General features: G+C 46.3%; 1 protein-coding gene across 1 annotated transcript in view; it reads right to left on the bottom strand.

The window, feature by feature from the left end:
* Positions 1-27,009, bottom strand: part of scap (SREBF chaperone) — a 261,047-nt gene that overhangs the window by 17,927 nt on the left and 216,111 nt on the right. Inside the window, exons 16-18 of the mRNA XM_070895010.1 lie at positions 16,315-16,430; positions 13,192-13,753; positions 6,512-6,597 (exon numbers count right to left, since the gene is read on the bottom strand). Coding sequence (XP_070751111.1) covers positions 6,512-6,597; positions 13,192-13,753; positions 16,315-16,430 — 764 coding nt within the window. The remainder of the gene's footprint in view (positions 1-6,511; positions 6,598-13,191; positions 13,754-16,314; positions 16,431-27,009) is intronic.

Below are 27,009 nucleotides of genomic sequence, written 5' to 3'. Positions count from 1 at the left end.
CAGTCCTAAATGGCCAACCCCTTATTCTGAGACTGTGATCCCTGGTTCTAGACTCCCCAGCCAGAGGAAACATCCTCCCTGCATCTACCTTGTCAAGCCCTGGAAGAATTTTGTATGTTTCAATGAGATCACCTCTCATTCTTCTAAACTCTGGAGAGTATAGATTTAGTCTACTCAATATCTCTATGGAGAATGCCTGGAATCAGTCTGGTGAACCTTTGTTGCACTCCCTCTATGGAAGGTATATCCTTCCTTAGGTAAGGAGACCAAAACTGTACTTAACTGTACCAGGTGCGGTCTCATCAGGGCCCTATATAATTGCAGTAAGACATCTTTACTCTTCAACTCAAATCCTCTTGTAATAAAGGCCAGCACACCTTTTGCTTTCTTAATTACTTGCTGTACCTGCATGTTAACTTTCAGTGCAGACCCAGGTTCCTCTGACCAACATTTCCCAGTCTTTCACTATTTAAAAAATACTCTGCTTTTCTATTTTTCCTACCAAAGTGGATAACTTCACATTTCTCCACATTATGGGCCCAAGTTTCCACATGATAAAAAATGGGCGCCCCTCCGAGCTGGGCGCCCGTTTTTCGCACCTAAAACGGAGCCGGAAAAAAAACGAGCGATTCTGGAGCGCTTTGCAGCTCCTTGTCTGCTTGGCGCGGCGCCCGGGGGGCAGAGCCTACACTCGCGCCAATTTTGTAAGTGGGAGGGGGCGGGTACTATTTAAATTTGTTTTTTCTCCTGCCGGCAACGCTGCACGTGTGCGTTGGATCGTTCGCGCATGCTCAGTGTGAAAAAAACATTGGCACTCGGCCATTTTTGTACTTCTTTGTAGCTGTTTAGTTTTTGAACATTTTTTAATAAAAGTACATTGCCATCAGCACAGAGGCTTCTTGTAGCAGTGAGAAGGGTGCAGGAAGCCTCAGAAAGTTGAGGCAGCCGTTTCCCACGACCTCTCCCTTTTGCCGTCGGGAAATGACTCCTCAATTTCTGAGGCTTCCTGCAGCCTTCTCTCTTTCCCGCCAGCCGTCTGGAACGGCTCCATTCCCTCCCCCGCGTTCGGTCGGCTCCCTCCCTCCCCACCCCCGCGTTCGGTAGGCTCCCTCCCTCCCGCGTTCGGTCGGCTCCCTCCTCCCTCCCTCCCGCGTTCGGTCGGCTCCCTCCCTCCCGCCCGCATTCGGTCGGCTCCCTTTCCCCCCCCCCCCCTGCGTTCGGTCGGCTCCCTTCCCCCACCCCCCCCCCGCGTTCGGTCGGCTCCCTTCCCTCCCCCCCCCCCACGTTCGGTTGGCTCCCTCCCTCCCTCCTGCATTCGGTCGGCTCCCTCCCCCGCGTTCAGTCGGCTCCCTCCTTCCCCCCACCCCCCCCGCCCGCATTCGGTCGGCTCCCTCCTCCCCCCCCGGCCCGCGTTTGGTCGGCTCCCTCCTCCCCCCATTCGGTCGGCTCCCTCCTCCCCGCCCCCGCCCGCGTTCGGTCGGCTCCCTCCTCCCCACCCCCGCCCGCGTTCGGTCGGCTCCCTCCTCCCCACCCCCGCCCGCGTTCGGTCGGCTCCCTCCTCCCCACCCCCGCCCGCGTTCGGTCGGCTCCCTCCTCCCCCCCCGGCCCGCGTTTGGTCGGCTCCCTCCTCCCCCCATTCGGTCGGCTCCCTCCTCCCCGCCCCCGCCCGCGTTCGGTCGGCTCCCTCCTCCCCACCCCCGCCCGCGTTCGGTCGGCTCCCTCCTCCCCTCCCCCCCCCCCCCCCGGCCCGCGTTCGGTCGGCTCCCTCCTCCCCACCCCCGCCCGCGTTCGGTCGGCTCCCTCCTCCCCTCCCCCCCCCCCCCCCGGCCCGCGTTCGGTCGGCTCCCTCCTCCCCACCCCCGCCCGGTCGGCTCCCTCCTCCCCTCCCCCGCCCGCATTCGGTCGGCTCCCTCCTCCCCCCCCGCCCGCGTTCGGTCGGCTCCCTCCTCCCCTCCCCCGCCCGGTCGGCTCCCCCCCCCCGGCCCGCGTTCGGTCGGCTCCCTCCTCCCCTCCCCCGCCCGCGTTCGGTCGGCTCCCTCCTCCCCTCCCCCGCCCGCATTCGGTCGGCTCCCTCCTCCCCTCCCCCGCCCGCGTTCGGTCGGCTCCCTCCTCCCCTCCCCCGCCCGCGTTCGGTCGGCTCCCTCCTCCCCTCCCCCGCCCGCGTTCGGTCGGCTCCCTCCTCCCCTCCCCCGCCCGCGTTCGGTCGGCTCCCCCCCCCCCCCCCCCCCCGGCCCGCGTTCGGTCGGCTCCCTCCTCCCCTCCCCCGCCCGCGTTCGGTCGGCTCCCCCCCCCCCCCGGCCCGCGTTCGGTCGGCTCCCCCCCCCCCCAGCCCGCGTTCGGTCGGCTCCCTCCTCCCCTCCCCCGCCCGCGTTCGGTCGGCTCCCTCCTCCCCTCCCCCGCCCGCATTCGGTCGGCTCCCTCCTCCCGCCCGCCCGCGTTCTTTCAGCACCCTCGTTTTGTGAGGCTTGCTGCACTATTCTTCCTGGCTGAAGCACTTTCACACAGGTAGGAAGATGGTTTATTTAATCTTTTCTTTGCTTATAAATGTTTATTCAGGTTGGATTTATTTGTATAATATTTGTATAATAAGGATTGATTGTAGAATTTAATGAGTTCCCTTCCCCCCACCTCGTTCTGGACGCCTGATTTGTAACCTGCGTCTGATTTTTTAATGTGTAGAACAGGTTTTTTCAGTTCTACAAAAATATTCACTTGCTCCATTCTACTTTAGTTTGGAGTACGTTTTCACTGTGGAAACTTTCAAATCAGACGTCAGTGGCCAGACATGCCCCCTTTTGAAGAAAAAATTCTGTTCCAAAGTAGAACTGTTCTACCTGACTAGAACTGCAGAAAAAAAATGTGGAGAATTGCAAATTCTAAGATAGTCCGTTCTCCATCAGTTGCTCCTAAAAATCAGGCGCAAATCATGTGGAAACTTGGGCCCATAATTCCATTTGCCATGTTCTTGCCCACTCACATGGCCTGTCTATATCCCCCTGAAGCCTCTTTGCATCCTCCTCACAACTTACATTCCCACCTAGCTTTGTATCAGCAGCAAATTTGAATAAGTACATTTATTCCCCTCATCCAAATCACTGATATAGATTGTGAATAGCTGAGGCCCAAGCATCGATCCTTGTGGTACCCCACTAGTTGCAGCCTACCAACCCAAAAATTACCCGTTTATTCCTACTCTCTATTTTCTGTGCGTTAACCAATCCTCAATTCATGCTAACATATTACCCCCAATTCCATAAGCCCTAATTTTGTTTAATAGCCTCTTGTGTGGCACCTTATCGAATGCCTTCTGAAAATTCAAATCACCACATCCATTGGTTCCCCTTTATCTATTCTGCTAGTTACAACCTCAAAAAACTCTGCTTTGTCAAACATGATTTTCCTTTCATAAATCCTTGTTGACTCTGACCAATCGTATTATTTTCTAAGTGCCCTGTTACCATATTCTTAATAATAGATTCTATTATTTGCCCTATTACTGATGTCAGACTAACAGGTCTGTAGTTCCCCGTTTTCTCTCTCCCTCCTTTCTTAAACAGTGGGGTCACATTTGCTACCTTCCAATCCCCGAGAACCGTTCCAGAATCTAGAATGTATGTATACACACATAGTAATTTTCATGTTCTGATGTGGTAGCAGTAAGTATATGTTTACATACTGGCCCATCCGATTGTATGATACAATATACCACTTATCTGCCACCACCCCCACCCCCATTCTGTCGTGAGATATAAATGGTTGATTTAACAGTATTGATGAGCATTAAAGTCTTTAATACTTTGAAGTAATCTGCAAGCACTTTTAAGTTAAAAAATGAACCACAGCTGGTTATCATACAAAATAATAGTTGTGTTAGACCAGGCTAAACTCAGTCATGGTATGGCTAACACTATCTGTGGAATGCATCAGGCTAAGGTTGAATAGTGGAGATACCAGTAGTGCATTAGTCATAGGCGGTCCCTCGAACAAGGATGACTTACTTCCACAAGAGTTCACAGATGTTTCAATCCTGAACTCCAATTGAGGGGGTGGAAGATGCCTGTGTGTGGATTTTTTTAACGCGTGGTGACCGTTGCACATCAGCCACCACTTTGCAGGATTTCTAGGAAAGGCTGCAGGTTAAGATACATCATATGGAAGCAGAAGGTTAATGTCAAAGCTGAGATCAAAGTGGTTAAATGGAGAAATTAAAAACAACTTCCGCACACACTATGAAGGAACTTGATAGGGATAAGGCAGCGTATGTGGTGTACTTGGATTTGAGGAAGGCCTTTCCTCTAGAAAGGATGGTACTGATAATAAAGAAAGCGGGCATCAGTGGAAATATTTTCTAATGGATATGTAATTGGTTCACTGAATAAACCCAGAGGGTAGTGGTCCAGGGATTGTCATCAACCTGGGAGAATGTTACCAGCAGGGTCTAGGAGTCACACACACAGTGGCTAAATTTGCAGATGCTACAAAGCTAATGAAGGTGGTAGACTCCAAAGCTGAACAGGTTAAACTACAGGAGGATTTGAATATAATTGGGAATTGGGCAGATAGGTGGCAGATAAAGTTCAATGGGGAGAAATGCAAAGTGGGACAAAAAATGCAGGAAGGGACTATTACTTAAATGGAAATAAAATATATATGCATGAAAAATGAACAGTTCTGTGGATCCTTATTAACAATAAATTGCAACTATTGCAGTGAGTAAAGCAAATCAATTGGGATGTATTAAATTGAACCGAAATAGTGAGGTAATCCTTGCTACTTTATAAATCACCGGAACAACCACACTTAGAATACTGTGTACAGTACTGGTCGCCACAGTACAAAAAGGATATTTCAGCTATTGAAAGGTACAGAAGAGAGCAACCAGGGATGGAGGGATTGGATTATGAGGAGAAATTACGTAAATTGGGCACATTCTAATGGGAAAAGATAAAAGTTGAAAGGTGATATGATTGCTGTTTATATGGGTCTAAAGGGAATATATAATAGAGATCTTGTTATGTGCAATATGCCTGCCATGTTTTCCTACGTAACAATATTGCACCTCAAAATAATTTATTGTACATAAAGCACTTTGAAACATTTCTGAAAGACATGGTTAGGTGCTATTTAAGCACAAGGGGGCGGGGGTGATTTTTGGTGAATACTTTAAGTGTTAAAGAACCTCCAAGGTGGCCAAGATGGCGTCTTAAGCTGCAACGCTGATTTAGTCTGCGTTTAGTACTTGGTAAAGCAGTTGAAGCATTAAATAGCTGATTGCCACTTAAAATGCCTGTTAGCACTCATTAAAGAGGCTGCATGATATTTGATTCCAGGTGCTACTTTTAAAGGGAAACTCAACATTTCATATTCTTTGCTGTTGGAGATGTGAAGAGGATCTCTGAAACACATTGGGAGACTTTCTGAGACAATTTGTCATGACTTCACCAACACCAGAGCAACATTTATTCCAGAAATTCTCTGAGTACTTCCATCGAAAAAGAGTAAGTACTGTGCTATTGCACCTTATTGAACACCTTATGAGTCCTCTAGCTAGGGGGCCCCCTTGGTCTGGATGAGGAATAGTTTGTCCAGGCAGAGCAGCATCAGCTGCTGCAGAAATGAGGGATAGAAGAGGTGGCATCCTTACCCTTTGCGGGTACAGGACATCCCTCTTCCTCTGGACCTCCTCCACCATATCCGAGAACCTGTGCACCCTCTCCCTTGGACCCCGAGCCATCTGCAATGTTTCGTGTGCCAGCCAGCGCACTCCACACCTTCAATGGAAGTGGGTGCGAGAGGCCCACATATACTGTGCCATGAAAACTGTGTCTAATCAGCACTTGAGTGCTAAACCTCAGGTTTCTGGTTCAGCACCTCCAGACAAGTTCAAATTATCATAATCAGCAATTAGGACCAAAACTGTGTGCTAAAATCAGACTTTCAACCAGGCTTATGAACACTGCACCCATTTAGTGCTTGTTTGCACCCTTTGGCCAAAATAATCCCTAAGTTTTTTTTCCTCAAAGTCTTGCTGAATCTATTACAGCTTTATACTTATTTTCCGATATTACAGCAGTGACTACACTTCAAAAATACTTCACTGACTGTGAAGCACTTTGGGGGATGCCCTGAAGTTGTGAAAGGGGCTATTTAAATTAATTTGTTCATTATAACACAACCAAATTAAACCATTTTTCACAGATCTTTAAAATGTGTGGGTAATGTATGGAGCTGGAAAAACATTCAACAAGAGCCTGACTATAAGCTGTGCTGCAGTCAGACTATTGGTGCATCATGGAGTATGAGCAATATCACATTTTTAATTTAGAGCATAAAAATGTCACAAGACACTGCAGTACTTTCAATCCTATGGAACAGAACATGCCTGTGCTGGAGAATGGGTTTGGTTAGACACTGCTGTTACATCACACTGCTGGAACAAACATCGAATGGTTTTCAATATGTTATCTAAAGATTCACGGGGTAAATTCATGACACATATCCAGTCTATTACCTGTTTGTGATAAATGCCAGCGCTGTTATCCCGGACGAACCCTCTTCGTTACTGCAGCGCAGTGTTCCATCTGCAGCGTCCCACACCTGAAATGAGCCAGACTCAGTTTAAACAGCAAGACTTGTCATGGTTTAAATAGGTTCAGTTTTACCTTTGTTATGAAAATAGGCCGAAGGTTTTTCTCTTCTCTCCAGTTTTCTCCCAGCCTTTCTGTAGGTGTAGACCCATGTTGGGGGGTAGAGTTCCCTTGACATTGGACATACTCTTGTACCTCACCCAACTGGTCATTTTCCCGTTTCAAGCCGAGGCAGTAAGCATTAGCAAGCTATTTGCTTGCGTTAGGACATTTCAGGTAAGTCTTACTCTCTTCCCGATATTTGCGTGAGCATATTCCAGCAGAAGTCACGGAGTAATTATCAGCTCCGGCTGATTTCTTCTCCCTAGCCCTGGAGTGCTGAAGCTATGTCATCCTGAATGCTACTCCAACTGAAATCAACTAGCTCAGCACAGACCAGACCAGGGATCGGATCTGGGACTTTCCTGGTCTGTGTGTCTCAGTTCCATGCTGGTGGTGCACTTACAAACTGAGCTATTAGGCAAGCTCTTTAGTATTTGGTGTTTTTTTTTGTAGCCAAGGCACTGATAGCTCACATTATCTGCCAGAGTGCTAACAATACATCTCTCCTTAGCTGTAACATTTAAATATGATGCCAGCTGTACTCAAAGCTATTGCAAAGCAAAACTATGGTTACAAACCAGATGTTTCTTCACAGCATTAAAGTTGTTCTGTGCCTGAGTTGGTACTGTTAGTGTCACAGTTATTAATACTGACTATACTACTAAAATCACACTCCATACATTGTACCAGAAAATGGCAGCACACAGTTTTGCAAAGACGTATTCCATTGACGAACTCCAAAGCCTAACTGCACTGCCCCAACACAACTGGATCAAAATGCTCACCTATACACACTAAAATTGGTCCGAGATTTCTCTCTTTTAATTATTCTTTTCGTAATTAAAACTGAACAAAGAAAAATAAAGCAACAGATTACATAAAAAACACAAATATCTCAGTGAGTTTAAGGCAGTAATTCCATCCTGTTGCTCATCTCACAAGGTCACAAGACAAGTTTATCAGAAGGCAGCCCTACAGTCTAATTGATATCATTCATCCAGAATACTAACCCTATCGTCTTCCTACTAACATACTACCTGAACAGGCAGACAGGACTTTCTCTTAATGGCTCCACTAAACAATGTAGCACTCTCATAGTACTATATCATGCATTCAAGTCCTGGCGTAGGACTGAAACCCTCAAAATCTCTAATCCGGAGGACAATTGACAAAATTAACGCTTCACAGAACGTTGCCGAAATGACTGATTCAATTATTGCCTAATGTGCATAGGTTGTAGTTGGAAGATATTGCATGTGAATTTGTCAAATGAGGATTTTTGTCTGCAGCTAAAGATTATACAAACAGAACTGGCGACTTGAACAACTGACACAAAATGCTTCGATATTTCTAAATCCAACAAGTCAAGCAGCTACACTGGAGGCAACTGACAAACATAGAACCATAGAAAGTAGGTGCAGGAGAAGGTCATTCGGCCCTTCGAGCCTGCACCACCATTCAATATGATCATAGCTGATCATACAACTTCAGTACCCCATTCCTGCTTTCTCTCCATCCCCTTGATCCCTTTAACCGTAAGGGCCACATCTAACTCCCTTTTGAATATATCTAACGAACTGGAATCAACAACTTTCTATGGTAGAGAATTCCACAGGTTCACAACTCTCTGAGTGAAGAAGTTTCTCCTCATCTTGGTCCTAAATGGCTTACCCCTTATCCTTAGATTGTGACCCCTGGTAATGGACATCCCCAACATAGGGAACATTCTTCCTGCATCAATCCCGTTAGAATTTTATATGTTTCTAAGAGATCCCCTCTCAGTCTTCTAAATTCCAGTGAATATAAGCCTAGTCGATCCAGTTTTTCTTCATATGTCAGTCCTGCCATCCCGGGAATCAGTCTGGTGAACCTTCGCTGCACTCCCTCAATAGCAAGAATGTCCTTCCTCAGATTAGGAGACCAAAACTGCAGACAATATTCAAGGTGTGGCCTCACCAAGGCCCTGTACAACTGCAGTAAGACCTCACTGCTCCGATACACAAATCCCCTCGCTATGAAGGCCAACATACCATTTGCCTTCTTCACCGCCTGCTGTACCTGCATGCCTACCTTCAATGACTGATCTACCATGACACCCAGGTCTCATTGTACCTCCCCTGTTACTAATCTGTCACCATTCAGATAACAATCTGCCTTCCTGTTTTTGCCACCAAAGTAGATAACCTCACACTTTTCCACATTGGCATGCATTTGCCCATTCACCTAACCTGTCCAAGTCCCCCTGCAGCCTCCTAGCATCCTCCTCGCAGCTTGCACTGCCACCCAGCTTAGAGTCATCTGCAAACTTGGAGATATTACATTCAATTCCTTCATCTAAATCATTAATGTATATTGTAAATAGCTGGGGTCCCAGTATTGAACCCTGCGGCACCCCACTAGTCACTGCCTGCCATTCTGAAAAGTACCCGTTTATTCCTACTCTTTGCTTCCTGTCTGCCAACCAAGTTCTCTATTCACGTTAATTCATTATCCCCAATACCATGTGCCTTAATTTTGCACACTAATCTCTTGTTTGGGACCTTGTCAAAAGCCTTTTGAAAGTCCAAATACACCACATCCACTGGTTCTCCCTTATCCACTCTACTAGTTACATCCTCAAAAAACTCTAGAAGATTTGTCAAGCATGATTTCCCTTTCATAAATCCATGCTGACTTGGACCGATCCTGTCACCGCTTTCCAAATGCGCTGCTATTTCATCTTTAATAATTGATTCCAGCATTTTCCCCACCACCGATGCCAGGCTAACCGGTCTATAATTCCCTGTTTTCTCTCTCCCTCTTTTTTTAAAAAGTAGGGTTACATTAGCTACCTTCCAATCCATAGGAACTGAACCAGAGTCCATGGATGTTGGAAAATGACCACAATGCATCTACTATTTCTAGGGCCACTTCCTTAAGTACTCTGGGATGCAGACTATCAGGCCCTGGGGACTTATTGGCCTTCAGTCCCTTCAATTTCCCTAACACAATTTCCTGACTAATAAGGATTTCCCTCAGTTCCCCCTTCTCGCTAGACCCTCGGTCCCCTAGTATTTTCGGGAGGCTATTCGTATCCTCCTTAGTGAAGACAGAACCAAAAGTATTTGTTCAATTGGTCTGCCATTTCCTCGTTCCCGATTATGAATTCCCCTGATTCTGACTGCAAGGGACCTGCACTAATCTTTTTCTCTTCACATATCTATAGAAGCTTTTGCAGTCAGTTTTTATGTTCCCTGCAAGCTTACTCTCATACTCTATTTTCCCCCTCCTAATTAAACCCTTAGTCCTCTTCTGCTGAATTCTAAATTTTTCCCAGTCCTCAGGTTTGCTGCTTTTTGTGGCCAATTTATGTGCCTCTTCCTTGGATTTAACACTATCCCTAATTTCCCTTGTTAGCCACGGTTGAGCCACCTTCCCTTTTATATTCTTACACCACACAGGGATGTACAATTGTTGTTCATCCATGTGATATTTAAATGACTGCCATTGCCTATCCACCGTCAACCCTTTAAGTATCATTCTCCAGCCTATCCTAGCCAATTCACCTCTCATACCGTCGAAGTTTCCTTTCTTTAAGTTCAGAATCCTAGTCTCTGAATTAACTGTATGACTCTCCATCTAAATGAAGAATTCTACCATATTCTGGTCACTCTTCCCCAAGGGGCCCTGCACGATCAGATTGCTAATTAATCCTCTCTCGTTACACAAGACCCAGTCTAGGATGGCCTGCTCTCTAGTTGGTTCCTCGACATATTGGTCTAGAAAACCATCCCTTATACACTCCAGGAAATCCTCCTCCACAGTATTGCTACCAGTTTGGTTAGCCCAATCTATATGCAGATTAAAGTCACCCATGATAACTGCTGTCGCTTATTGCACGCGTCCCTAATTTCCTGTTTGATGCCATTCCCAACCTTCCTATCACTGTTTGGTGGTCTGTACATAACTCCCACTAACGTTTTCTGCCCTTTGGTGTTCCGCAGCTCTACCCATACAGATTCCACATCATCCACGCTAATGTCCTTCCATATTATTGCGTAAATCTCCTCTTTAACCAGTAACGCTACCCCACATACTTTTCCTTCCTGTCTGTCCTTCCTGAATATTGAATACTCCTGGATGTTGAGTTCCCAGCCTTGGTTACCTTGGAGCCATGGCTCCGTAATCCCAATTACAACATATCCGTTAACAGCTATCTGCGCAGTCAATTCATTCACCTTATTACGAATACTCCTCACATTGAGACTCAGTCCTTCACCTCTAATTTTTTTCGCCATTATGTCAGCCTCTTGACAATGTACCTCTTCTCTGTGATCAGGTGAGCTGCAACTATCCATTGTTAATGCCAGTTCCCATTCGTCCATTAGGTGTGATGTACTTGGGCTCATTTATCAACTTTATTTTTGTTCTCAATTGGTTAATATACAGGTGCAAACATATAAAAGTGTGAGGACCGTCTATATTTGTACTGGGACTACAGCCTGCCATTAAAACGAAGAATAGGTCTCGGAATAAAATTCATCTGGTTAAAATGGCTCTATATGGTACACACACTGGAAATCAGTGCTATTACTTCAAAGTATGTCACAAACATTCAGAGCAGGAGACATACGGAAATTATGAAAAATAAAAATGTTTGTAATAATCTATCAGATCAGGGAACAGAGCGCCGAAGTCATTTAAATTACATGTAAATGTAGAAACACAGAAAATAGGTGCAGGGGTAGGCTATTCGGCCCTTTGAGCCTGCATCACCATTCAATATGAACATGGCTGATCATGCAACTTCAGTACCCCATTCCTGCTTTCTCTTCATACCCCTTGATCCCTTTAGCCGTAAGGGCCACATCTAACTCCCTTTTGAATATATCTAACAAACTGGCCTCAACAACTTTCTGTGGTAGAGAATTCCACAGGTTCACAATTCTCCGAGTGAAGAAGTTTCTCCTCATCTCGGTCCTAAATGGCTTACCCCTTATCCTTAGACTGTGACCCCTGGTTCTGGACTTCCCCAACATCGGGAACATTCTTCCTGCATCTAACCTGTCCAATCCCGTCAGAATTTTATATGTTTCTATGAGATCCTCTCTCATTCTTCTAAATTCCAGTAAATATAAGCCTAGTCGATCCAGTCTTTCTTCATATGTCAGTCCTGCCATCCCGGGAATCAGTCTGGTGAAGCTTCGCTGCACTCCCTCAATAGCAAGAATGTCCTTCCTCAGATTAGGAGACCAAAACTGTACACAATATTCAAGGTGTGGCCTCACCAAGGCCCTGTACAACTGCAATAAGACCTCCCTGCTCCTATATTCAAATCCTCTCGCTATGAAGGCCAACATGTCATTTGCCTTCTTCACCGCCTGCTGTACCTGCATGCCAACTTTCATTCTTGCTATTACATCTTTAATAATTGATTCCAACATTTTCCCCACTATCGATGTCAGGCTAACCGGTCTATAATTCCATTTTCTCTCTCCCTCCTTTTTTAAAAAAGTGGGGTTACATTAGCTACCCTCCAATCCATAGGAACTGATCCAGAGTCTATAGAATGTTGGAAAATGACCACCAATGCATCCACTATTTCTAGGGTCACTTCCTTAAGTACTCTGGGATGCAGACTATCAGGCCCTGGGGATTTATCGGCCTTCAATCCCATCAATTTTCCAAACACAATTTCCTGACTAATAAGGATTTCCTTCAGTTCCTCCTTCTCGCTAGACCCTCGGTCCCCTAGTATTTCCGGAAGGTTATTTGTGTCTTCCTCAGAGAAGACAGAACCAAAGTATTTGTTCAATTGGTCTGCCATTTCTTTGTTTCCCATCATAAATTCACCTGATTCTGACTAAATTTGTCTTCATTAATCTTTTTCTCTTCACATATCTATAGAAGCTTTTCCAGTCAGTTTTTATGTTCCATGCAAGCTTCCTCTCATACTCTATTTTTCCCCTCCTAATTAAACCCTTTATCCTCCTCTGCTGAATTCTAAATTTCTCCCAATCCTCAAGTTTGCTGGGTTTTTTTGGTCAATTTATATGCCCCTTCCTTGGTTTTAACACTATCCCTAATTTCCCTTGTTAGCCATGGTTGAGTCACTTTCCCCGTTTTATTTTTATGCCAGACAGGTAGACATGTAATGAAGGAGCAGGCTCAAACTGGCAAAAGGCAAAGATTGGGTTGATGTCAGGAAGTTCCTCCTCTCACAAAAAGTTACAAATTGATTTCCAGATAGGATACCGGGGCCAAAATCCTTGGAATCATTTAAGAAACAGGTGCATGCGATAATGGGAGTGGGAGGGGAGAACTATAGTTCTTTCTGGATAGATGATGACTCATTGGAATTCTACCTCTGTATCTGTGTTGTGATCAGACAGTTAATCTATCCAGAAGGACAGAGTTGGCTTTTTAGCTATGTTTTTTTTTTATACACATTTTAAGAATTTCTAAAAATACTTATGGCTTCAAGTAAAAATTTCCAAATAGTTGAGAAGAATAGAACTTTTACCTCAAGTCGCCCAGTGCTTCTTCCTGCTACAATTAAGTTGCCCTGTATGCCAAGGCTCCAGACAGAGCTTTCACAGTCTCCGCCCCACATAGGAAGGGGGGAGGTCTTCTCAACCACAGGAAATGGCTCATCTCCTAAACTCCGCCTCCTGTGGTTGCAGCTGCCATCCCATCCATGTGACTTGAGGTTCACTGATGTTTGAGAACACCTCAAAAGTGCTGGGGGAGATGGATAACTCCTCAAGTTCTGCATATTCAGTATTTTATGATCCTCGTATGCTTTATCATATGCTCTGCCAAAGTCATAGCCGGTCTCTTGTGAATGTACGGAAGTAGTCCGCAGTCTGGGAACTGAAACCTCCTCTTTAATCTGCTCTGCAAAGTTGGTGTCTATTAAGCCAGATAGGTCCGGCTGATCGGTGAACAGAATGGGTTGCGTAGGGGTCAGTCTCCTCTGAAAGCTGTTCCCGTTCTCGTATACGTCATCTGCTCCATTCTCAGGGTCAGATATATATTCCCAGCTCTCCTGCCGCTCATAATAACTGCTGCTATCCCTCCATTGCCTAAAAATGGACGGAAAAGATCAAGTAAACTGTGAAGCATTTTCTAATATGCCTGCATTTCAGAGCTCCAAAGCGTTGAATGAACTTTCTACGTAGAATGTAAAGTTTGCATATTGAACACTTCCACAGTTTTCATGTCTTAATTTATTTTAATCAAATTGAAAATTATGAAATGTAAACATAATTCAGGCATGAAATCATTCAATCTGCATCTTGTGGGAGGTCTGTATAAACCATGAGTCATTTCAAAGTAGTTTACTGTAACTTATTATTCTAGTTTGTTGAACTACTGTACAGTTAAAGTTCAAAGAAGCGCCTAAGGGCAGCTCAAATATGCCCTCCTCCAGCAATGTCACAATACGTGAAAAACATTACAATTATAAAAATAGTAGTTATTGCTCTTTCAGTGGCTCAGTTGGCAAAGACTGTGTGTGACTGAGTCATATTAACCAGAAGGCCCCAGGTGTAATTTCTGATCTTCTGAGTTCCTTGATTGTCGCTGCAGGAGTAGCTTAGGCACAACAAATGGTCGCTGCACATCAGGTCTAAGAGGAAAATCAAGCAACTCCTATTACTATCAAGTGATCTTCATAGAAAATATTCTCATGTGGACATTACACAGAATGTATAGCACAGAAACAGGTTATTCGGTCCAATTGGTCCATGCCGGTATTCATGCTCCACATGAGCTTCCTCCTACCCCCTCGCCCCCCCCACCCCCATCTAACCCTATCCGCATAACCTTCTATTTCTTTCTCCCTCGTGTTTATCTAGTTACCCCTTAAATGCATTTAAGCTATTCGCCTCACTTATTCCTTGTGATAGCGAGTTCCACGTTCTAACCACTCTCTGGGTTAACAAGTTCGGTGAAAATATAATTGGGCACAGCAGTGAATCCACCTCTTAGGTAGAATAGCCTGCTGATACTCACTGCCTGGGTTCATGTATGAAGAATGGCCACTGGACAAGGTATCGGAGGGCATTCAGTACTAATGAAACTATACTTAAGCAAGAATCAGTACCTTCAAGAGAAGAGGGTATAATACTGCACAGGGACATGGAAGGGGAAACTGTTTCTTTTTAACTATTTCAAAAAATGTAATTCCCTAGATGAGATAGACTGTTTCAGATCTCCTTCAGGTTTGCTCTGGTGAGGTCACTGAATGGGAGGTGCATTAGAGCAGTATCATTCATTTTTAATCGGGTTGCAACTCAGGCTCTGGGGAAAAAATATCAATGGCACAGTCAACTGGTAATTGTTTTAATGTTGTTAGCTAGTTCCAGATTGGCTCGCAAACTGGTCTGCAGTTAGGGCTTCCATTGAAATAAACAGAGTTGCTATGGGATGCAGATTCCTTCATCACTAACCTGATAGGACTGGCATTGAGGAGGAAGTAGACTTGGGGTAACTTTTCTCGACTGCAAGAGAAGGATATATTGGTCTTGGAGGGAGTGTAACGTAATTTACCAAAATGATACTTGGATTTCAAGGGTTAAATTCCAAGGGGCAATTACACAAACTAGGTGTAATTAGAAGGTTAAGGGTTGATTTGATCAAAGTTTTCAAGATATTAAAAAGGAACTAAGAGGATAAATAGAGAGAAACTATTTCCACTGGTTGGAGAGTCTAAGACTAGAGAACATAGCCTAAAAATTAGAGCCAGGCCTTTCAGGACTGAAGTTAGCAAACGCTTATACAAACAAATAGTGATAGAAGGTTGGAATTCTCTCCTGCAGTTGATGCTCGATCAATTGTTAATTTTAAATCTGAGATTGATAGATCTTGTTAACCAAAGGTATTAAGGGATATGGGCCAAAGGCTGGTGTATGAAGTTAGGTCTCAGATCAGCCACAATCTAATTGAATGGTGGAATAGGCTGGAGAGGCTAAATGGCCAATGTCCCTAACAAGAAACTCAATTTCTTTAAAGAGAATTAATTATCAAATAATTGTACTTACATTACAATGGTTGAGTACTTTAAACAGAATTCTCTCTAAATGCCTTCCCTCTTAAAATGTTCAGCTTATGCATTTCAAAATATACATATTATTGAAGAAACCGTTGACCTTTAATTATATTAGTGCAGAAAAATACAAACACACAGCTGATAATTGTGGCATACGATTATTATGCTGCTCACAAATTCTACAGGCATATTCAACTCATGACTAGCTCATTATTAAATTTGGAGGTAGGTTCTCTTTTTTGGTTTAAACCGGACAGACATTAGCTGCAGAAATGCAACTGCTAACCACTTCAGTGGCCTTTCCTTGTAAATCCTTCTGCATTCCATTACTCTTTGGAAGAAAACTCCTTTCTGACTTTCCTTTGTACTACTAACTTCCTTATTTTTAACATGTTTCCACTTGATTTTGAACTCTTCACTACAATGAGCAAATTAGTTAGATTAAATCTAACAGCAAAATTACATTACCTTGTAACTGTTACAGAGCATGGAGTACAAGGCTGCCTAAACACAAGAAGGTTCAAATGTACAATTGAGGGATATTGTCCCAGAGATTTAATAAAACAACCCGGAATGAGTGAATTAATTCTTTACCCTGGGTTTGGTATGATCGTCAGACAATCACCAGTCTGCGCATCCCACACTCTGATCTGTCCAGACAGGCAGCAGCTAACCAACAACATCCCATCACTGGCCAAGCATTCAATATCCTAGAGAAAAAAAGATTAATAATAATGCATTTGAGAAAAATCTATATCAATCTATGCACTAGGATTGTAAATAAGGGAATGGTAGCATAATGGTTATGTTACTGGACGAGTAATCCAGAGGCCTGGACCAATGATCCAGAGACGTGAGTGCAAAACCCACCACGACAGCTGGGGAATTTAAATTCAGTTGGAATTTAAAAAAAAGCTAGTACCCATCTGGTTCACTAATGTGCTCTTCACTAACATCTGGGGACCTGTGCCAAAATTGGAAGAGTTGTCCCACAGACTAGTCAAGCAACAGCCTGACATAGTCATACTCACAGAATCATACCTTTCAGCCTGTAGTGTCCTTACACCTTACTATAGAATCACACGAGGCATGTACTGCAGACAAGGTCACTACATGACCTGAACCTTTATTCCCAGGACCAAGGAGTGCTGACCCTGCGTGGGGCCTCCCTTCATATACCTGGATGACCAGGTGAGGAGTGTCTCCCACAAGTTTATCCCTTGTGGTCAAGGTGTGCATTACTCAGGTGTATACAGTGTACAGTGTTGTTACATAAAGGTTACAAACATGACATCACCTCCCCCCAACATCTTTGGGTCAAAGATTGAGTCTTTCAGGCGGTCGACGCTCTCTCGTGGAGTGCCGCAGTTGGGACTCTGGTGGTTGGGCCTTGTGATGCGTCTCTGTCGCCTGAGGTGATTCCGGCCTGTCCGGGCTGGCCGCAGGGACTGTGCATGCTGGTGAATGTCCTTGTTGCTCGTTCACTGGCAGTGGTGTGGGTGACATCTCATGATCTTCCTCAGGTTCTTCAGTGTCCATGCTGAACCTTTTCTTTACTTGGTCCAGATGTTTGTGGCATATCTGCCCATTCTTAAATCTGAGCACTATGACCCTATTTCCCTCTTTGCCAATTACAGTACCCTCAAGCCACTTGGGTCCCAAAGCATGATTGAGAACAAATACAGGGTCATCAATTTCTATGCATCGCCCCACTGAGTTGCGATCATGGCACTCGATTTGGGACTGCCGCTTGCCCTCAACAATGTCTGACAGGTCTGGGTGAATGAGGGACAGCCGCATTTTAAGCGTGCGTTTCATGAGTAGTTCCGCGGGCGGGACTCCCGGGAGCGAATGCGGGCGGGACCGGTAGGCCAGCAGGAGGCGCGATAGGCAGTACTGAAGGCAGGGTCCTTGAATCCGAAGCATGCCCTGTTTTATGATTTGAACCGCACGTTCCGCCTGGCCATGGGAAGCCGGCTTGAATGGTGCTGTCCTGACGTGTTTGATACCATTACCCGACATAAACTCCTGGAATTCATTGCTAGTGAAACACGGGCCATTATCGCTAACCAGGATGTCCGGCAAGCCGTGGGTCGCAAAGACCGCACGCAGACTTTCCACGGTGGTGGATGTCGTGCACAAATTCAATATGATGCACTCGATCCATTTTGAGTATGCATCGACAACAATCAGGAACATTTTTAACGGGCCCGTGTAGTCTACGAGACCAGGGCCACGGGCTGAGTGGGGCCTCCCTGGGGGCATTTCCCAGCTGAGAACACGTTGTGCATCTGCGAACCCTGTATTCCAGGTCTGAGTCAATTCCTGGCCACCATACATGTGACCGGGCAATGGCCATCATTAGCACGATGCCTGGGTGCTTGCTGTGGAGTTCCCTGATGAATGCTTCCCTTCCTTTCTGGGGCATGACTACCCGGCTGCCCCATAGCAGGCAGTCGGCTTGGATGAAGAGCTCGTCCATCCGTCTGTGAAACGGCCTGACATCCTCGGGGCACACTCCGTGTGTGGACGCCCAATCCCCAGTCAGGACATGTTATGTATTGTCCAGGTACATTAAATGTAATAATACAATGGTGCGCCACAGAGGGCGCTGTGGTGGGAGACCTGAAAGCACCTGCAAGACAGAGTATAAAAGGCTGCCCACCACACCTGAGAAGGCACTCTGGAGTTACCTAATAAAGGACTACAGTCACAGCAGTTACTACAACACGAGACCGTGTGGAGTCAGTGATTTGAGTGCTACATACACCACATTGACGACAAGGACACGGACGAACTTCACGCAACCATGGGTACTCTGGGCAATGATTGGGAGGCCTTCACAGAAACGCTCGAGTACTACTTCACAGCAAACAATATGATGGGGAACACGGACGCACTGAGAGAGAAGCGTAAGGCGATATTGCTTTCCAGTTGTGGCGATGAGGTTTACTGTCTCGTCAGGGATTTGCTGGCACCCGGGAGCGCCAGGGACAAGTCATATGAGGAGCTGATTACACACATTCGTGACCAACTGAAACCGAAGAAGAGCATCCTCACGGCCTGGCACAAATTCTACCACCACTGCAGATCTGAGGGCCATGATTTCTCCAAATATGCTGCGGACCTCAGGAGACTCGCAGCGCCGTGTGATTTTGGCACACACCTTGGCGAGGCGCTGCGGGACGTTTTTGTTATGGGGACTGGCCATGAGGGCCTCCTTCACAGGCTGCTATCGACGGAACCTACAGTCACCCTGAAGCAAACCATCACCATCAGCAGGGCATTTATGATCTCGACTTGCAGCACCAAGCAGATGATACACAGTCTCGAACCCGGCAGGCACTGTCCACAGGATAGCGGCCACTATGGGCAAAACTGCAGAACGTGGCTCTGCCCAGGGCAGAGAGCACAGACCTCGGGGTCTGGGAACTCAGAGTCTGCCGAGGGGGGCTAATCGAGTAGCACCATGCTGGCGCTGCGGAGGGAGCCATGGGGCTCACCAGTGCAGGTTTGCGGAGTATACGTGCAATACCTGCCACACGAAAGGCTACCTTCAGCGTATGTGCAAAAGAAACCTGACTCACCGTTTGGCTGAGGAGATGGTAGAGGATCCACCATCCAGCGAGGAGCAGGCAGAAGATGATGAGGTGCTGGGACTGTATACGTGTACCAATGATTCGGCCCCAGTGATTATGGAAGTCAAGATTAACGGAGTCCCTGTGAGTATGGAAGTAGACGCTGGATCGGGTCCGTCGTTGATGAGTCAGAGAACTTTTGATGAACTGTGGATCAACCCAGCTGCACAACCCAAGCTGGTCCTGGTCACGGCAAAGCTGCGCACCTACACCAAGGAACTGATACCTGCCCTTGGCAGAGCGCGGGGGCGAGACGCACGGGTTACCTTTGTGGGTCATTGCAGGTGATGGGCCGACGCTACTAGGCAGGAGGTGGATGGGGAAGGTCCGTGGGACCTGGGAAGACTTCATTCCTCCACAGACCGCTGTCCCCCCGGGTCCCCAAAGAGCAGCGCCGACCGAGCTTGAGGAGAAAGAAGCCGTTCATTGGCAGTGCAAATCCCCACACAGACGAGCAGACCCTGGAAGAGCAGGCGTTGATCGGGAAATCCACCGACGGGCGACAAATCGGAGGGGCCCACACGGAGAGAAAGTCGGGCGGCGGTTGCGACGGTGGAGGCCGGGATGGCGGCGGTGGTGGTCGGGGCTACGGCAACGGCAGCAGAGGAGGCTACAGCGGCAGAGAAGGCGGCCGGCATAACTCGGGAGAACGCAGCAGCTACTCGGGTGGGTACAAGAGCCAGAGCGGCGGGGACGGCAGCAGTTATGGCAAGTACGAAGGCCACAGGGACTATGACTGATCGAATCGTTCTTGGCCGTTTTCCCTTCCTTTTGCAGTTATCAGTATGTTCTGCACAAAGCTGCACCTAGTTATCAGTATTTTCTGCAAGATCTTGAAAATATATCCACCGCCGGCCATTATTGAATGCTGTGCGCTTCTCCGAATCAGTGGCACAAATGCCCTTATTCAGAACCGCCATTTCAATAAGAAACATCAATAGCTGTAGTTGAAGCATGGGGGAGGATGCAGGGAGAACGGAAGATTTCATGTCATCCTGCTCATCGGCAGGCGCTAATCACTGAATCCTGACTCGACAAACATGTTGGAAATCAGTAACCTGGGTTAAGGTAGATGCTGAAATATCACGAACAAACTTAAAAAAAAAACGTAACTATGAATTAATTTTAAAATCTAATAAATTTTAATTTAATGGAGAAATAACAAAATAAAGTGATCTTACTGCCAGCGAGCTCAAGATGGTGGCGAGCCTCGTGGCTGCAAAGAACAAAGGCAAGCAGTACAACTAAAATGGCGGCGCCTAAGGGAAGCCTCGTGGGAATCTCAAGATGACGTCTTGAAAGGGAAATGCACCCGGGAGCCTTAAAAGGGCCTTACACCGTTGGCGGTCCCCACAAAAAGACTTTTGTAAGGCAAGAGCGAGTCTAAATGTGTAATATGATTTGTATGATGTAGTGATTTAGGATAAGAATTGATATTTTGATGCTGAATGGTTACTGTGTTTAAAATGTGACGGGGATGAATGATTTACGAAAAGAGTCAATACCACGAGGTACAAGTAAAAGGGTTAATGGGTCAGTGACTAACATACCTAAGGGGCCCAATGCGATTTCCGATATTATGTGATTCAGGGACTGGTTCAGCAGCTGCAGATGCCGCTGAGGCGACTACTGAGAACAGAGGCAACGCACCAGTTGCGATACCCTGTCTCAGCACAGCCCATCACCTCGGGTAAATTCGTCTCGTATGACCTCATCCCTTTTTTTTACCTATATCGTTGGTACCAATGTGCACCACGACAACTGGCTGTTCACTCTCCCTTTTCAGAATGTCCTGCACCCGCTCCGAGACATCCTTGACCCTTGCACCAGGGAGACAACATACCATTCCTGAAAATCCCGGCATGACCAATGCCCTCAATGAAGAAATCCCTTAACATCTCCCCCCTGCAGGCGTCTGTGAACTTACAGAGGCTGGCCAAACGCCGAAGGTCCGCAACGAAGTCCGATATGCTTTGTCCCTTCCGACGCTGGTGTGTATAGAACTGGTGCCGGGCCATGTGTATACTGCTCGCCGGTTTGAGTTGCTCACCGATCAGAGTGCTGAGCTCTTCAAAGGACTTGTCCGCCGGCTTCTCGGGTGCAAGCAGGTCTTTCATTAGCGCATACGTCTTGGATCCACAGCCGGTCAGTAGATGCGCCCTCCGTTTGCCAGCCGCTTCCTCTCCCAGCCAGTCCTTCGTGACAAAGCTCTGCTGGAGCCTCTCAACGAAATCGTCCCAGTCCTCACCAACACAGTACTGTTCCTCTGTGCTACCGGTGGCCATCCTCGTGGGTCGTTGATTCCCGTTTCTTGTCACCAAATGTAGTGTCCTTACACCTTACTATCGAATCACACGAGGCATGTACTGCAGACAAGGTCACTATGTGACCTGAACCTTTATTCCCAGGACCAAGAAGTGCTGTCCCTGCATGGGACCTCCCTTTATATACCTGGATGACCAGGTGAGGAGTGTCTCCCACAAGTTCACCCCCTGTGGTCATGGTGTGCATTACTCAGGTGTATACCGTGTACAGTGTTGTTACATAAAGGTTACAGTTATGTGAATGTTACAAACATGACACAGCCAATGTCACAGACTCCTTAATCACCACCGGCAGGGCAGACCCACCAGAGGTGTCGGCACAGTGGGATACAGTAGGGAGGGACTGGCGCTGCGAGTACTCAACATTGACTCCAGACCCCATGAAGTCTCATGGCTTCAGGACAAGCATGGGCAAGGAAACCTACTGATTACCACCTACCGCCCTCCCTCAGCTAATAAATCAGTGCTCATCCATGTTGAACATCACTTGGAAGAAGCACCGAGGATAGCAAAGGCACAGAATGTACTCCGGATGGGGGACTGCAATGTCCATCACTAAGAGTGGCTAGACAGCACTATTAGTGATCGAGCTGGCCGAGTCCTGAAGGACATATCTGCCAGTCTGAGCCTGAGGCAGGTAGTGAGATAACCAACATGAGGGAAAAACCTACTTGACTTCGTCCTCACCAATCTACTTGTCGCAGATGCATCTGTCCATGACAGTATTGGTACCAGTGACCACTGTGCAGTCTTTGTGGAGACGAAATCCTGTCTTCACACTGAGGACCCTCTCCATCGTATTGTGTGATACTATCACCGTGCTAAATGGGATAGATCTAGCAGCTCAAAACTATGCATCCATTAGGCGCTGTGGACTAGCAATCTGGAATTGTATTCCACCACAATCTGTACCCTCATGGCCTAGAATATCCCTCACTCTACCATTATCACCAATCCTGGAGAAGATCAGGCATACCTAAAAATGAGCTAGCAACCTGGGGAAGCTGCAACACAGGACTACATGCATGCTAGCAGCACGCTATAGACAGAGATAAGTGATCCCACAACCAATGGATCAGATCAAAGCTCTGCAGTCTTGCCACATCCAGTCGTGAATGGTGATGGACAATTAAACAACTAACAGGAGGAGAATACAGATCGGAAGCACTAAATGGCGTCGTCAGAACAGATGCAACGGTGATGGAGAATGGAATGGAGTCCTTACAGGAAGCAGGGTGGGAGGAAGTGTAGTCCAGGTAGCTGTGGAAGTCAATGGGCTTCTAGTGAATGTTTGTCAATAGCCTATCCCCAGAAATGAATCCTGCGAAGTCGAGGGAGGGAAGAATCGGAGATGGAGCATGTGAAAGTGAGGGAAGTGTGGAAATTGGAAGCAAAGTGAATGACATTTTCTAGTTCAGGGCGAGAACAGGAAACGGCACCGATACAGTCATCAATATACTGGAAAAAGAGGTGAGGGACAGGACCTGAGTAGGACTGGAACAAAGAATGCTCCACATCCCACGAAATGGCAGGTATAACTAGGACCCATGCGGGTTCCCATAGCAACACCTTTAATTTGAAGGAAGTGGATGGAGTCAAAGGAGAAGTTGTTTAATGTGAGCACAAGTTCAGCCAGGTGGAGGATGGTGGTGGATGGGAACTCGTTGGGCCTCTGTTCAAGGAAGAAGCGAAAGGGGGATGGAAGTATGGGGGGGTTGAACGTTCATAGTGAAAAGGAGACGGTTGGAGCCAGGAAACTGGAAACTATTAAAGTGATGGCGGGCATCGGAAGAGTCGCAGATCTAGGTGGGAAGAGACTGGACAAGGGGAGAAAAAATGGAGTTGAGATAGAAAGAAATCAGTTCCGTGGGGCAAGAACATGCTGAAACGATGGGTCTACCAGGGCAGTCCTTTGTGAATCTTGGGAAGGAGGTAGAAGCGGGCTGTGTGGGGTTGGAAAACTATGAGGTTGGTGGTCGTGGAGGGAATATTTCCAGAGGAGATGAGGTCAGTGATGGCCTGGGAAGTGATGGCTTGATGTTCAGTAGTGGGATCATGGTCCAGGTAGGAGGAGCTGTCAAAGAGTTGGCGATCAGCTTCCGCAAGGTAGAGGTCGGATCGCCAAACAACAACTGCGTCACCCTTGTCAGCAGGTTTAATGACAATGTTGGGGTTGGACCTGAGAGAACGGAGTGCTGCAAGTTCAGAGGGAGGTAAGATGGAGTGAGTGAGGGGGGGCAGAGAAATTGAGATGGCTGATGTCATGCTGGCAGTTGGCAATGAAAAGATCTAGAAAGGGTAAGAGGCTAGAGGGAGGGGTCCAGGTAGAGCAAGAATTCTGAAAACGGGAGAAAGGGTCAATTGTGCGGGGGAAAGACTCCTGACCATAGAAGTGGGCATAGAGACGAAGGCGATGGAAAAGAGCTCTACATCATGCCAAGCTCGACATTCATTAAGGTGGGAGTGTAAGGGGGTGAAGCTCAAGCCTTTGCTGAGTTCTGATCGTTCGGGGTCAGAGGGGATAGTGAAAACACGGCGGGGATGAGTTTGAAAGAAGGGATGGGACCAAAGGAAAGTGAAGGGGAAGAAGATTACGGAGGGTGTTGGTGTCCAAGAGCTGTTGAAGCTTATGATCTTGACACCTGAAAGGAAGGAAAAAAGTTTTTTGTTAAAGCACCAGATGAAAGCGAAGGATGAAATGGAACTGAAATTGTGTGAATCGGTGCTGCTGGAAGAGAGGGGTCGAGAGAATGCATGTGGTGGCGCATGGCGTTGAGCGTGGACCTCAGGATGTGGCGAGAGCAGTGGTTCGAGGAACGCTGAATATCTCGGAGATATCTGTAATCCTGGATGGATCCAAAACATGAAGAGTGGAATTTCAGTTGGAATCCACATGGATTAAGTCGGAGCCGGAAACAATTGCTGAGGAAAGAGATGTGGCTGTGAAAGCGAGTTTTGGTAGATAACTGATCAAACATGAGAAGGGAGACAGAAAGCAATGAAGTTGAACAAGGTAAAAGAGACAAACGGAAATTCCGTCTGAGAGACGAGCAGAACTTCTTCAAGTTGGATGTTCCTAGAACAGAAATGGCAGTGAATGAAACACTAATACAAAAGCAAAATACTGTGGATGCTGGAAATCTAACGTTTCAGTGAAATGTGGATCGCTGACTCAATGTAGTATTAGTTAATAATAGTTGTCTTCCTTAAAGGCTCTTTAGGAAACACTTTAACTTAAACCAAAAGCAAAATAATGTGGATGCTGGAAATCTGAAATAAAAATAGAAAATGCTGGAAATGCTCAGCAGGTCAGTCAACATCTGTGCAGAGAAAAACATAATGCTCTCCACACATGCTGCCTGACCTGCTGAATACTTCCAGCATTTTCTGTTTTTACTTCAAATTAATAGCCAGCTCTAAATGACAGTCATTAGGACCGCATCGTGATAATTTTGGTAACAGAATCTAAAACCTGAGAAACATGCCACCTGAAATTAGGTCAATGGTTTGAGATGACACTATTTAAACACCCCACCTCTCCAAAGGACTGATTTATTTATATCAAAATTGCCTAAAATAATTTACATTCCAGTTTTTGAGCATACTTACGGATAGCATTGTGTAGGCGCTATGGTACTAATCCTAAAGCTCAGAAGTCATGAGATCAAATCCCATTATAACAAGTTGCGAAACTGAATTCAATAAACCTGGTCATTTGTGTGCATTAGAATGTGAAAATTGACCATGAAGTTTGTCAGATTTTTGTAAAAATCCCAACTGGTTTATTACTGTCCTTCAGGGAAGCAAATTTTCCGCCCCTACTTGGTCTGACATACACAGAACACATTACATCGTTGACTCTTAATGCCCTATGAAGTGACCTAGCAAGACAGTCACTTGTACAAATCAATTGCGCTTTTAGGGTTGGGCAATAAATGCGGCCTTGGAAGTATTGAGAATGAATGAAAATGATAGCAAAGATGACAGGAGCAAAGTTATCATTGTTGATGGTAATATTCGATCTGAAGTATACGTGCAACAGGAATGAAGTGTGTAATTAAAGGAGATTGCTTTTTGGAGCAAATCACGTACCACATTTTAAATATGGTACTATATTCTTTAAAAATCATTATACAAGTGCAGTATGGTGATGTAGTCAACATGTGGGCGTTCCAATGCCTTGAGCCACAGGTAGGATTTAGGTCAAGCTGTAATTGCCCCTCTCCTGCAATTTGAGTTCCTAATCTCATCAGGGGGAGATAGAGCATCAGAAGAAAGAAACTAAAGGGTCAGTTACTCGCGCACTTTTCTGCAACTAAACATACCGTGGCATTGATGGAAGCCTAAGTGCAAATTTCTTGCCTGCCCTCACAGTCCAAGCTGTGGCACGAACAGACTACAGTGGAGTGAAATTTATATTAATTTTAAGAAGTTGACTCAAATCTTGGTGAAATATAGACTTAGTAGCTTAGGGCAATGATACTATTGCACTGAATAAAATTGTTAATTTGGACTGTTTGCTAAGCCAATGCATAAGAATCATATAGCTAATGTCATATAGTGTCAGCTGTGGCTCAGTGGGTAGCACACTCGCCTCTGAGTCAGAAGGCTGTGGGTTCAAGTCCTACTTCAGGAATGTTATCACATAAATCTTGGCTGACACACAGCCAGTCCAGAGCAATGATGAGGGAGTGCTGCACTGTCGGAAGTGCCGTCTTTCGGATGAGACGTTAAACCTGTGGACGTAAAAGATCCCATGACTATTTTGAAGAAGAGCAGGGGGGTTATTCCCAGTGTCTTGGCCAATATTTATCCCTCAATCAACATAACAAAAACAGATTATCTGGTCATTATCACATGGACAGAAGTATTTGCACTAGAAAATGCTCTGATTGGTTCTCCATCACATGACTGGATTATTGATAAGTCACACCCAGAAGTTTCTCTGGAATGTAGCCCAAGTTCTGAGTGACTTTGCAAAGTGTAATTCGAGCCATTCTGACTTCAGACCCCAGAGAGGATAGAGCTCAAGTTCCTGCCTCCCCAGCTCAAGTTCATGCCGCCCCCAACTGAAGTTCCTGACATTACCCCACACCTCCCGCCGCTGCCATAGATGGGGCATTGTGTGGGGGTCACGGATTGTTAATAGGTTTATTGCGTAAGAAGTGAATAGTGACAGTGTCGTGACTACTGGATTTCATCCACTCCAACGATGTCCCTTGTCACACATGTACCGAGCTTTCCAAAAAATCAGGTGTGGGTGTAAAGGGGGTGGAAGAACGTGATCCGTGTCCCCTCCGATCTCCTCCCCGCCCAGTCTCTCCCCC

This window comes from Pristiophorus japonicus, chromosome 1 (genome assembly GCF_044704955.1).
Source record: "Pristiophorus japonicus isolate sPriJap1 chromosome 1, sPriJap1.hap1, whole genome shotgun sequence".
Lineage (NCBI taxonomy): Eukaryota > Metazoa > Chordata > Chondrichthyes > Pristiophoridae > Pristiophorus > Pristiophorus japonicus.
This window is presented reverse-complemented; position numbering and strand designations above follow the sequence as displayed.